A 13,655-nucleotide genomic window follows, 5' to 3' on the forward strand; every position below is an offset into this window, starting at 1 on the left:
AAAAAAAGAATCAGGACTAGGTTGGGGATGTCTTGATTTCTCAGACTTATGAGGACAGCCCCCACGTCTGTCTCCTTGGACAACCAGGAAGTTGGGTGGAGGAAAAGGATACTTCCCTGGCAGTGGACCATGACCCTGTGTTCTCCCGTGGCCTGGGACAAATCTGTTTGCCTCACAGTGGCCACATTGCCCTTTGGAAAAAATAGAGACATTCGGCTCCGGGCTGGGATGAGGGTGTGGCAAACACAGTGCCCCGGGGCTCAGACACTTGAGGAAGAGCCCCCTCTGAGGACAGTCCTCCCCCTCATCCTGGCCCAGACCAGAGTGTCTTCCTCTATGAAGTCCCTTGAATTTGAGAGGCCCTGAGACCCTGGCTTTCAGATTCCTGGCCTCCAGTGCCCGTGCGGTGTGGGAAGAAACACGGGGCTCCCCTGAGGTGGCAGACCCAGGCCGCCGGATTCAAGCCTCAGTGTCCCTGGTGGTCTGAGCGCACCTGACTCTACACCCACGCCCCCGCACCCCCACCTCGCCATCCTGCTCTCCACCCGTGTGCTCGGCACTACACTCTAGAGTCTAAAAAATTAGAGGCAAATCCAGGTTCCAGAGAACCTTCCAGAGATAGATGTGAAGCATGTAAGGCATCCCTTTTAAGCGTTTGGAACCAGGACTAGAATTCAGTCTCTGGGACCCCAGGGACTCTTTCCTCACTGCTGTCTGCCAAGTTCACCCAGGACTGCTCTGGAGCTCAGCAAGTTTAGCTCCTTTCAGCAGGTGCCGCCTTGGGCTCTTGCATGACACAGTGGCCCTGTGATCCACTGCCCAGCCCAAACCCCAAGGTTCCTCCATCTGTCTCAGGAGCCCAGCCTCTGGTCACCAGCCGGGTTGTGAATGGATCTGCCCAAACTTGTCCCTGCTGCCGGAAATACTAACCAGGGCTACTGGGCTATGGGGGCCTTTTCTCTTCTGTTTGTTTGTTTTGTTTTGTTTTTCATTTTCTTCTTGGCTATATTTAATATTGACATAATGCATTTCCTGAAGAAAAATAAAGTTGGAAGAAATATTGAGGCATAAAAAAGGCAGGGGAAAAAATCGCCCATCAACATCAACCTTGCAGAAACTGCTGTGATGACTTATCACTTTGACCTAGTTCCTTTGTCCCCGTCGCCCTTCATTCATTTTGGTTTTGTTTCTCGTGGTTCAGCTGATCCCTGGTGACACGTGGCACGTTCTCATAGGGGCTGCAAGGGCTCCAGGCACCTCTGCCTCCCAGCTGGTACCCTGTCATCCTGGGGAATATTTCAGAGCCAGAGCACTTTTAGGTCTAAGGAAAAAATAACAGCCTTAAAATAAGGCAGCAGAACTTGAGGCAAAATTCCTGAAGCTTGTATATGAGGTTTGTGCTGTTTTTCAGAGGTGGCTAAAGCCAAGCCTGAGAAGTAAGAGACGTTGAGTTCTATTTTTAGAGAACATGGCAGGCTAAATTCTCAGAATCAACACTCCTGTTGAAAACAGCTTAAAAAAAAAAAAAAGCCAGATAAAGTATTTAAAAAATCTTACAGGCTCTGAAGAGTTGACAAGATAGTAAAGAATTACTAGGGCCAAAATCTAAGGGAAGCCAGAAACGCAGCAATTCTAGGAACAGCTCTTTCCTGGAGAGGGTTTATCTTGATTACCTTGCACTTGGGGTTTAACAGCTTTGTAAAGCCTGGGGCCCCTAAGGGCTACACCACAGGGTGGGAGTGAAGAAGTTACCCAGAAGTAAGCCCTACCCCGCGCTGACACTCAAGTCCCTGAGGGTAAGTGGCCTTGACACTGAGCATGTGGTGGTAGTGGTGTGGGGTGCGGATTTCAGAGAAATTGTGAACACAGCCGAGCCCTCACGTGTGTCCGTAGTCCCAATCCATATCACCTGGGAGGACCAAAAGACATCAGGCTGTGAATTTTACCATCATTGCAGATTACTAGTAGCCTAGGCGCTCTCTGGCAGAAGCAAATACAAATCGTTTCTGGAGAGAGTCACTTTTATTCTGTTTCCAAGTATTCTACCAGTAATTCTTTCAGGACGGTGACCATGGCATTGTTAACAAGAAAACACATGGAAAAAAGGTAGTATGGACAAGAATCGAAACAACGGATAACAGAAACAAACTCCAAGACTCCAGCTGCCGGGATTATTAGGTACACGTTGTGAAAAACCAAAACCAAAAGCAAAATGAAACAAAATTATGCGTGCTCCATCAAGGAAGCAAGAGAAAAGCTAACAAATATCCCCTGGGAACAGAAAGTATAAAAACATGACCTCGTTGATTTGGAAAAGAACAAAGCAATTTCTAAAAATTTCTATCAGTGAGAAAGTTAATAACAGAGACTTGAAAGTGAACAAAGGAACTTCATGATAGATTAAGTAAGAGGAAGAATTAGTGGGTTGGAAGATCAGTTGGAGGAATTACCCAAAATGCCCTTTGGAAAAAATACAGACACTCAGCCCAAGGCTGGGATGAGGGTATGGCAAACACAGTGCCCAGGGGGCAGGGACTTGAGGAAAAGCCCGCTCTGAGGACAGTGCTCACCCTCAATAATTACAGCAAAATATATATAACATAAAATGTTTTATTTGAACCATCTGTCAGTGTACGGTTCTGTGGCATGAAGTTCATTCACCTTATTGTGCAACCCCCACCACCATCCATCTCCAGAACTTTTTCATCTTCCCCAACTGAAACTTGGTGCCCATTAAACACTGACCCTCCCTTCCCTTCTCCCCCCAGTCTCTGGAAACCACCCTTTTACTTTCTTCCTCTATGCATTTGACTACACTAGGTACATCATATAAGTGGAATCATACGTTATTTGTCTTCACGGGACTGTTTTCTTTCACTTAGTGTAATGCTCTCAGAGTTCCTCCATGTTGTAGAATGTGTGAGAATTTCCTTCCCTTTTAAGGGTGAATAATATTCCATTGTACGCGTATACCATATTTTGTGTATCCAATCATCCATCAATGGACACGTGGGCTGCTTCTATCTTGCGACTCTTGTGAACCATGGCGCTATGAACGCGGTTGTGCAAATACGTCTTTGAGTCCCTGCTTGTATTGCTTTGGGGATGTGCCCAGAAATAGAAATCGCTGGATTCTATCTTTAATTTTTTTTTTGGGGAATTGCCATAATGTTTTCCACAGAGGCTACACCATTTTGCAGTACTATCAGCAATGATCAAGAGTCCCAATTTCTCCACATTCTTACCAACACTTGTTATTCTGTTGTAGTTGGTTTTCTGTGTGTTTTTACTATAGCCATCCTAACAAGTATGATCATGCGCTTATCTTATTAGCCATTTACAGATCTTCTTTTGTGAAGTGTCTATTCAAACTATTTTGCCCATTTTATTGCATTTTTATCTGTTTGTTATTGAAGTGTAGGGGTTCTTTCTATAGCCTGGATATCACACCTTTGTCAAATATGTTTTGCAGATGTTTCCTCCCAGTATTAGGTTTGGCTATTCATTTTTTAAATGGTGTCCTTTGATGAACAAGCATTTAAATTTTGGTGAAGCCCAATTGATCAATTCTTCAGAACGAAAGGAGGGAAAAAATGGGACCGGAGCCAGTATTTGAAAAAAATAATGGTTGGTGACTTCCCACACCTGTTGAAAAGACACCAATCCACATATTCAAAAAGCTCATAAATTCTAAGGAAGTAAAAAAATAAATCCACAATTAGGTACATCATAGAGAAACTGCAGAATACCAAAGACAAGGAGAAATCTTTAAAAAAAAAAAAAAACGAAGCAAAACAAAATAAAAATACTGAGAGGCAGGGAGAGGGAAATGCAAATTGCCTCAAAGAAACCCCAGGATGACTGTTGACTTCTCGACAGCAAAAATGGCACTCAGAAGATAGAGAAATGTCATTTTCAATATGCTGAAAGAAGTAACTGTCAACCAGGAATTCTGTATTCAGAAAAAAAAAAAATCTTTCAAGAATGAGGGAGAAACAAACAAAAAGTGAGATATATTGCAACCAACAGAGTCTCATGAAAGACATTGTAAAGACTTTGTGCTTCAGGTAGAAAAAAACGACCCCACTTGGAAAGGATCCATAAAGAGGAAGAAATGGGCAAAGAAAATTATTAATATACAAGTAAATCTAAACTGACAATTATAATACTTTGAGGAAGTTAAAGCCATGACTGATGTATAACAAATGATAATGTCTGGGGGGTTATAATTTTTTTTAATCTTTATTTTTGAGAGAGACAGAGTGCAAGCAGGGGAGGAACAGAGAGAGAGGGAGACACAGATTCTGAAGCAGGCACCAGGCTCTGAGCTGTCAGCACAGGGCTGGGTGTGGGGCTCGAACTCACAAAACACCGGGACATCATGACATGAGCAAAAGTCTGACACTTAATGGACTGAGCCACCCAGGCGCGCCTGCGGGTTTAAAAAGATAGAATGAAAATACATGACAAGTCAGGAGGAAGGTAAATTGTTGGAATGACAGTCCTCAGAGGGTCTCATGTTGTAGCAGGAGGGAGAAGTGATTAATTTTAGACTTTGAACAGCCGAATCTAATGGCACAAAATAAAATGGTAGACTTAACCCAAATATGTCAGCAATTACATCAGATACCACACGGGTCAAGTGTTTCAATTAAAAGACAAAATTGTCAAGCTGGAAAAACTACGTAACCATATGCTGTTTATAAGAAATACATATAAAACACCAAGTTTTATATATTGAAAATAAAAGAGTAGAGTCGAGAGTTCCACGTTCAAGTCTTTGCTCTACCACATTTCCTAATTTATTTATTTATTTATTTATTTATTTATTTATCTATTTATTTATTGAGAGAACGAGAGAGCAGGGGAGAGGGGCAGAGGGAAAGAGAGAGAGAGAGAAAGAGAGAATCCCAAGAAGGCTCCATACTCACTGCAGAGCCCAACTTGGGGCTGGATCCCATGACCCTGGGATCCGGACCTGAGCTGAAATCAAGAGTCGGACACTCAGTCAACTAAGCCACCCAGGCGCCCCTCCCTTTTCCTAATTTATAAACTTAGGCAAGTCATTCAATCTTGACACCTCACCTTTATCATTTATGAAAGTGGAACCACACTCTCTAGCTACCTTATAAACTCAAATGAGTTCATGCATTTGAAGGTGCTTCATATAGCATAAGACACAATATTAGCATAAGAGCTGCAGGACCTATTATAATGAATTACTAATGTAGGGGCACCTGGGGGGCTCCCTCCGTTAAGTGTCCGACTTCGACTCACGTAAGAATCTCCAGTTCATGAGTTCAAGCCCCGCGTCGGGCTCTGTGCCGACAGCTAAGAGCCTGGAGCCTGCTTCGGATTCTGTGTCTCCTCTCCCTCCCCTTCCAATGGCTCTCACTCTGTCTCTCCCTCAAAAATAAACATTAGAAAATTTAAAAAAAAATTAATTATTGATGTTAATATAACTTAATTGTTACAGGGCCTCTTAGGTACCATAGTGGGTCAAATTGTTGCTCCCTATTTTGGGCTGAATTGTGTATCCTCACGCATTCATATGTTGAAGTCCTAACACACCCAGTACCTCTGAATGTGACTATATTTGGAGATGGTGTCTTTATTTTTATTTTTTTTAATGTTTATTTTTGAGAGAGAGAGATAGAATGTGAGCGGACGAGGGGCAGAGAGCGAGGGAAACACAGAATCCGAAGCAGCCTCCAGGCTCCGAGCGGTCAGCACAGGGCCCGACGCGGGGCTCGAACCCATGAACCGTGAGATCATGACCTGAGCTGAAGTCAGACACTTAACGGACTGAGCCACGCAGGGGCCCCTGAAGATGGGGGTCTTTAAAGAGATAATTAAATTAAAATGAAGGCATTAGGGTGGACACTAAATCCAACATAACTGGTGTTCTCTAAGGAGGAAATTTGGACCCAGACATGGAAAGAGGGAGGATGAAATGAAGACACAGGAAGAAGATGGCCATCTACAAGCCAAGGAGAGAGAAACCAATCCCCACCGCCACCCTGACCTTGAACTTGTAGTTTCCAGAACCGTGAAGAAGGCAATTCCTGTTGTTCCAAGTCACCTACTTCGTGGTGATTTGTTACAGCAGCCACAAGAGCCCAACATAGGTACCGTGAAGGAACTGAGGACACGGTGTGATGAGGATCCAAGGGTGTCACAGCTGTCCCTTGACCCATGCTATAATCTGCCGTTCCTGAGGCCAGCTGTGGTGACCAGCAACTCTGCACAATGATGAGGCTTAAGAAACTCCAATCGTTATCACATAAAAGGCAATCCTGATTCTATTGACACATATGAGAACCACCAATGTCCTCTTTGCACCTTCCCCGAGCTTTTACTCGCTCACTAATCACCCCCAGGACCTGTTCAACGTCAGGATAAGCCATTAAGAAACTGATAATGGGGGAAGGGTCACTTAGAGGTCTCAGGGCTTATCATCGGCTTACGGTAATTACACAAAAGAACTATGACATCTCCATGGTGCTAAAATGGATGCCTTCCAAAGGACAGTGCAGGGCAGGAAGGAAATGAAAGTGACAGAAGCGAGACGCAGAGGAGAAGGAGGCAGTCAGGTAGGCAGGCTGACCACACAAATGCCCACATGGCCGTGCCAGTCTGTGACATGAGCCCCTCCCCACCTCCCGCCCTCGGGGCTGAGGCACCCCCAGGTAAGGGGCCGTGCTACTCTGTGTCCCCAACACCACAGGCAGGACAACCTGCTTGAGTACCATGAGGGATGTGTATCCCCATAAGAACCATATTTGGAACCCATCGAGCCTTGTCGGAAAACAATGGGAGGGAAGCCGGCCTCATGGTGGCAATTGACTGAACAGGCAACAAAAACAGCCACTGCGTCCACAGCATCTGATGGCTCCCAGTGCGGCGTGTGCCGGCCTCCCTCACAGCCCACAGAGCGGCTCCAACAGCCTTCGTGGTGATCAGAGTCAAGGCATAAGGTGCCTGGTGATCCTGGGGATCAGGGCCCCAAACGCGTAAGGATGGGACCATATCTTAGCCCTCTCTGTACCCCTTGCACATGGTACGTGGGCAATAAAATATTTTATTAACCTTTGGTGGGTTCTACGACATCTGGGGTGATGGGTCACGGGACAGATGCAGCTGGGAGGGACCCTGATATTCCCCGGTCTAATTCGAGCTTCCAAAGGTTTAAGTGATAGAGCCTAGCATGTGCCGTGGTACTGACTACTTTCAATTCTCCCTCTCAGCCTTAATCTTTTTAAGTTTATTTATTTATTTTGAGAGAGAGAGACAGAGACAGCGTGAACGGGGGAGGGGCAGGCAGAGAGGGAGACAGACAATCCCAAGCAGGCTCCACACTGTGGAGACTGACGGGGGGGGGCTCGAACCCACAAAACCGTGCCATCGTGATCTGAGCCGAAATCCAGGGTCAGACGCTTAACTGACCGAGCCTCCCAGGCGCCCTCATCCTTCATTTCAATCCCGACACACACTCACTGCCCATTTTCTTCTCTGTTCCTTCCTTCTTCGACAGAACACTGGTAACATAGATTCAGCGAAAACAAATTGGTGGCAATTTATCAAGGTTTGTGAGAAGGAAATAAGATCCCCGATAAGCCTACTGCCAAGTCTAGGGAAACACACCAAAAGCAACGGGGGGTGGGGGGGGGTGGATTCTTTGTTGCTTTCAATTCTCTCACTGCTCCAGCAATGTATTCCCCGAGATGGCTTTTCGGTGGGGAATCAGATGTAACATTATTCACTCTAGCGCTAAGGGTATTGCCACCACACAGGGACTTTTCGACTGTTACTACTACAGACACTCATAGAGCTGCTGGGAATAGTTCTTTCTCCCCTCACCCAGCACAGACATTTGTATACGCTCTAGATATATATTCTCAACAGACTCATTCTTTATTACACCACACCCACCACTCTCTTTCAGGACAAACATAGGTAATATGACCTGATAGGAAAGTACAGAACGCCAATAAAATGCCTGTTGTTTGTTTGTTTATTTGTTTGTTAGAAGTGTCAGTAAAGGAAAGGTAATTTTTAGATTTGGCACATTCCCAGTGAAACCACACAATTGATAGTTTCTGCACGTTTTGTCCATAGAAATGTCAGAGGCAATGCATGAGGAAATGTTACCAGATTATATCGAAAACTTCTGTGAATCCTAAATGATCATGAGCTATGTAATGATTATGATCACCGGGAAAATGTGTTGTTACCCCCTTACACACCTTACTGAAGTCTTAATTAAGTGATGTTGGGTTTTGGTTAAAAAACACTTAACGTGAGCATCGGGCTCTCTGCTGTCAGCACAGAGCCCACTTTGGACCCTCTGTCTCCCTCTCTCTCTGCCTGTCTCCCACTCGTGCTCGCTCTCTCTCTCTCTCAGAAACAAATCTTTTTTAAATTAAAAAACCAACAACATGACAATTAGCTAACTCGTGTAATTCTGACATTTTTTCCAGGCTGCTGGCTACATGATTATTCGGGCTGTGTGTGTGTTTTGTTTGATCATGTATGCCTATGTATATTTACTGTTATCAGTAAAACCTAGATTCCTCTGAGAGACTAGGATGTAGCCCATTTTAAACATCTATCCACCCTTGGTGGGCAATAACACATAGTATCATATGCTTGTTTTATTAACATTTTAAATTCTACCGAGTTATTGATTTTCTTGATCTCTGCATTTGGCAGTCATTCCCACCTTAGAGGCCTCAAGGATTTCAGAACCTTTTCAAAAAGGAAAGGAGAGAATGAATAAACACATGGCTATGTGGCATATAACATTGCATATTGTTAATTCTACTTATAAGCCTATCTCCAAAAGAGTTTATTACCTGCCTGAGTCAAAATCGATTTTATTTAGGTACCACCGTCCTTGGTAATCTTGACTAGAAGCCATTAAGGTAGTTCTGTTTTTGTTTTAAAGAAGACGGCTGTGCTGTCCCATAGAAATTCCTACTCTGTTAGTATATTTCGTGCCTTTTGGAACATTGCGAGTGGCTGGGAAGGAGGGCGGTCGTCTTCCTTCTTCCTTGTTTACTCCTCTTCACTACTCCCGCTCCACTGGCACCAGTGCCAGTGCCAGTCTCAGCTCCACTCGCCGCAGACCCCTCCTTGCTGGGCTGCCCTCCGTGCCCGGCCCAGCCCTGCACGCGCCGCCCTTTCTGGAAAGCGCATGTGTCCCTTACCCTCCTCCCACCTCTGGGCGGCGCTCCTCCCCAGCCCCCACCCTGGAAGAGGCACTTCCGTCGCCTTGGCACCAAGCAAAGGACTTCCCAGTCGGGAAGAGAAGTGACCGCCTTCCCTTGCAGATGAAAGCTGGTTCATTAAATGCAGCGCACCACTTTTTCAGTTAGATCTCCAGATGCAGTAGGGAAGGCCGATCCCTTAAGGTGGGACGGAAATGCGCTCTGAGGGGCGGCTCCCGGCGCCAGCACCGTGGACAGCGCCCGCCGCCGGCCGCTGGCCAGAGCCACCCGCCCGCCGGCGGCCACCCCAGAGCCCGCGGTGGGAGAGATGGCCTCACCACCTACCAGAGGGGCGGGCCTGCCAGTGTTTGGGAATGGATCTGATCCAGAGGGGGAGACCGCGAGCAAGGGAAGACTTAACTAAGGCGTCGCAAGGAGCGCGCTCATACCGAGTATTGTGAAAAGTCACGCAGGAAGGTGGGGGTCCCTCTTCCTCCCTTGCCCCCTGCGACTCCCCCCGCCCCGGCAAATAAACACAAGGAACAACTTTACGCAACAGACAGAATGGCTGAGTTTAATGCTTCAAGTTTTCCATTTCCTTCCACAGGGCTTTGTTTTAAAAATAACAAAATGAGGTAAATAAGTTAATGTATGTACACGTTATAAACATTGTGTCGGATTGCGGCTGCGGCAACTCAAGTTGTTAGAGACGAAGTTGCTGCGCGGTGACTCGAGGTCAGCCACCTGCAACCTGAGCAGATTTGTCGTCCTGAGGAGAATTCGCACGCTGTTGGTGGAATGGGGTCTAGAAGCATTTGCGGTGGACGATGGAGGGGCCAGCCTCGTCGTACTCCTGCTTGGTGATCCACATCTGCTGGAAGGTGGACAGCGAGGCCAGGATGGAGCCGCCGATCCACACCGAGTACTTGCGCTCAGGCGGGGCGATGATCTGTAAGACAGGGAGCGCGTCAGGCCGGCGAGGGCCGCACCCCGGGGCCCACCCGCGGGCAGGGGGCGCGGGCCGCCGCCAACCTTGATCTTCATGGTGCTGGGGGCCAGCGCCGTGATCTCCTTCTGCATGCGGTCAGCGATACCCGGGTACATGGTGGTGCCCCCCGACATGACGTTGTTGGCGTACAGGTCCTTCCTGATGTCGATGTCGCACTTCATGATGCTGTTGTAGGTGGTCTCGTGGATGCCCGCCGACTCCATGCCTGGGGGCCGCAGGGAGGAGCGTGAGCCGGCGGGTGCGAGCCGGGGACCGGGCGGGGCCCCGGGGCTCCCGGGGAGGCCGGCGAGCGGGACTCACCGATGAAGGAGGGCTGGAAGAGCGTCTCCGGGCAACGGAAGCGCTCGTTACCGATGGTGATGACCTGTCCGTCGGGCAGCTCGTAGCTCTTCTCCAGGGAGGAGGAGGAGGCGGCCGTCGCCATCTCGTTCTCGAAGTCCAGGGCCACGTAGCACAGCTTCTCCTTGATGTCGCGCACGATCTCGCGCTCAGCTGTGGGGGGGCAGGGGCAGGAGAGGCGCCCTCAGCGCAGGGCCCCGGGGCCCGCGCGCCACCCCGCCCGCCCGGGGAGCCCGGAGCGCCGCGCACCTGTGGTCACGAAGGAGTAGCCGCGCTCAGTGAGGATCTTCATCAGGTAGTCGGTGAGGTCGCGGCCGGCCAAGTCCAGGCGCATGATGGCGTGCGGCAGGGCGTAGCCCTCATAGATGGGCACGTTGTGGGTGACGCCGTCGCCGGAGTCGAGCACGATGCCTGCGCGGGGGGCGGGGCGGGGCACACGGCGGGGGTGAGCGCGCGCCCCCGAGGCCGGGCGCGGGCGCGCGCGGCGGGCGGGAGCGGGGGAGCGGGGCGGCCCCGCGCGCACTCACCGGTGGTACGGCCGGAGGCGTAGAGGGACAGCACGGCCTGGATGGCCACGTACATGGCGGGCACGTTGAAGGTCTCAAACATGATCTGGGTCATCTTCTCGCGGTTGGCCTTGGGGTTGAGGGGGGCCTCGGTGAGCAGGGTGGGGTGCTCCTCGGGGGCCACGCGGAGCTCGTTGTAGAAGGTGTGGTGCCAGATCTTCTCCATGTCGTCCCAGTTGGTGATGATGCCGTGCTCAATGGGGTACTTCAGGGTCAGGATGCCTCTCTTGCTCTGCGCCTCGTCGCCCACGTAGGAATCTTTCTGACCCATACCCACCATGACGCCCTGCGGAGCGGGGACACCACGCCCACGTTACGGCGACTCCCGCGACCGCGGCTGGCCTACGCGGGGGGGGGAGTGGGGGGGACCTCCGCCCGGCTCCCTCCGCGGACGGGCAGCCTGACCTGGTGGCGAGGGCGGCCCACGATGGAAGGGAACACGGCCCTAGGGGCGTCGTCGCCGGCGAAGCCGGCTTTCACCAGGCCGGAGCCATTGTCGCACACGAGGGCGGTGGTCTCGTCTTCGTCACACATGGTGTCTGGTTTCTGTAAAGGAGAAGAAGGCCGTGGAGACGCACGACGCGACAGCGCAGGAGTCCCCGACGGCCCGAGCGCCCTCCCTTCCCGGGGACCGACGGACGTCCCCAGCCCCGAGCCGCGCGCCGCCGGCCAGGGGAGCGGCCAAGGGCACCCTGGCGGGCTTCGCTCCCCGGGCTCAGGGCCGCGCTGCGGAGAATCTCGGAGAATTTCTCCACCCCGGGAACCCCGGCACAGTGTCCGCCCGGACACCTCTGCCTTCGCTGCAGGCTACCTGACGCAGGAGCCGGGCGCTGGCGCCCCAGGCCTCGGCGCCTCGGCGGCCTCGTCTGGGCGGTCGAGGCGGGCGATACCTGCTCGCCGGGCGAGCGTGGGGGCCGAAGGAGATGCCCGTGGGAAGGGCTTTGGTGCTCCGTCCAGAGAGGAGTGGCCCATTCCGGACCCCCACGACATTCCAACCTCAGAACAGAGGCACCGTTTCGCCTGATGGCGACCCCAGAGAATTGCGGCCCTTGCTGCTCTCGGGCTCCGGCCTGCCTCGGGAAGGCATTGCCCTTGGGACGACTAAAGCAAAACCTCTAATCCACCCGGCACATACGGAACGCCAGGTAAAGGAGCCCAAAGGGGCTGGGGATAAATTTGGAGATGTTTCCCAAAGCTGATGGCCTCGGGCCTCCTCTGTAAAGCGCGTGTGGCTCTGAGGACCCAGCCACGGGGTGGGCGGGCAGAAAGCAGGCCTTGGGGCTGATCGGGTGAGTCGGTTGGGTTCTACCCCGGAGTTCTCCAGGCTCCCCTCGGTGGTGCCCTGTCACCTTGTCCCCCTGTCCTATTGTTCTCCTGTCCCCGGCCCCCTCCCCCACTCCCGCCCTACCTGGGCGGGTGGCTACACCTGCTGCTCTCCGGCTCGGGCCCTGGTCGCCGCGGGAGGGAAGCGAGGCTTCTCTCGGCGCTGTCCGCTGCGGTGGCCGCTGGTCCTCGCGCTCAGGTTTTATATAGCCCGCGGGCGCTCCCCCACCGCGCCGCCCCGCAGGAATGTCGCTCCCCTTCTCGAGCCATATTTGGGTGTTGGGCACTGGAGCCCCGTCCCCCAGCCGGCTCGCGGCCTGGGTCCCCGCCCGGGTCCCCTGCGCTGACCAAAGAAGGAGCGGCCTGGCCCGAGCCCAGGTAACGCGGGCCGGGCCGTATATGGAGTGTCTCCCCGGCCGGTCGGCCCCTCCCGACCCGGCCCAGTTGCCCGCCCGAGGGGATGGGGTGGGGCGAGGGTCACCGCGAGCGCCAGTGGGTGCGCGTGTGCGCCTGCGCTCCCGGAGCTGCACCTGTCCGCGAGGCCTCCCCACCCTGTCCGCTCTGCTCGCACAGGGCGCTCCGGAGGGTGCCTCCCACATTTCATCCCTTCTTTGGGTTTACTCAGACCCTCAGAGCCCCACGTGCGGCTACAGGGAGGAGGGAGCCGTGTCCCAGTGGTGGGACAAGAGAGGATGGGAGAAGCGGTCACAGGAAGGGAAGGAAGGCGACCCCCGCTCCCCGGTGAACTTCGCCTCTCCCTTCCCACCCCTGAGCTCCCCGATTCGGAGGGCTGACCCGCCCCCACCGCGGAGAGGGCCACCGGCGGTGGGAGGGCGCGCAGCTGTCGCGGGCCAGACAGCTGGCGGCGGGAGGAGAGGGCGGAGAGGCGGGGAGGAGGAGGAGGAGGAGGAGGAGGAGGAGGAGGAGGAGGAGGAGGAGGAGGAGGAGGGCTCCCGGGGACAGGCCCGGGCGGCGGCCCTGGCCGCGCCAGGCACAACGCCAGGGCAGCCGGAGCTGTTCCTCTCAGTGACACACAGCGCACTCGGGTGTTCGTGAAGGGAGTGAATTTGGTGGTGCTGGTGGTGGGTGTTCTCTTCCTCCCGGACTGAACCTGCCCCAGGTTGGGGGGGCTGGGCTGAGCCCCCAAACCCCCACCTCCCTGGTGGGACTAAGAGTGTCCCTGTCCTGGGGCTGAAAGGCAGGGGTCAC

The 13,655-nt window shown here is 52.2% G+C and overlaps 1 protein-coding gene across 1 annotated transcript; it reads right to left on the minus strand.

Moving 5' to 3' along the window:
- Positions 1–9,756: 9,756 nt before the first annotated feature.
- On the minus strand, positions 9,757–12,663 carry ACTA1 (actin alpha 1, skeletal muscle). The gene is made up of 7 exons (XM_058696086.1): positions 12,532–12,663; positions 11,529–11,669; positions 11,085–11,409; positions 10,807–10,968; positions 10,519–10,710; positions 10,242–10,423; positions 9,757–10,158 (listed from the first exon to the last, which is right to left on the minus strand). Exons 2-7 carry the CDS (start codon positions 11,655–11,657, stop codon positions 10,015–10,017), a joined length of 1,134 nt encoding a protein of 377 aa, XP_058552069.1. The 5' UTR covers positions 11,658–11,669; positions 12,532–12,663; the 3' UTR covers positions 9,757–10,014.
- Positions 12,664–13,655: the final 992 nt, after the last annotated feature.

This window comes from Neofelis nebulosa, chromosome 13 (assembly GCF_028018385.1).
Source record: "Neofelis nebulosa isolate mNeoNeb1 chromosome 13, mNeoNeb1.pri, whole genome shotgun sequence".
Lineage (NCBI taxonomy): Eukaryota > Metazoa > Chordata > Mammalia > Carnivora > Felidae > Neofelis > Neofelis nebulosa.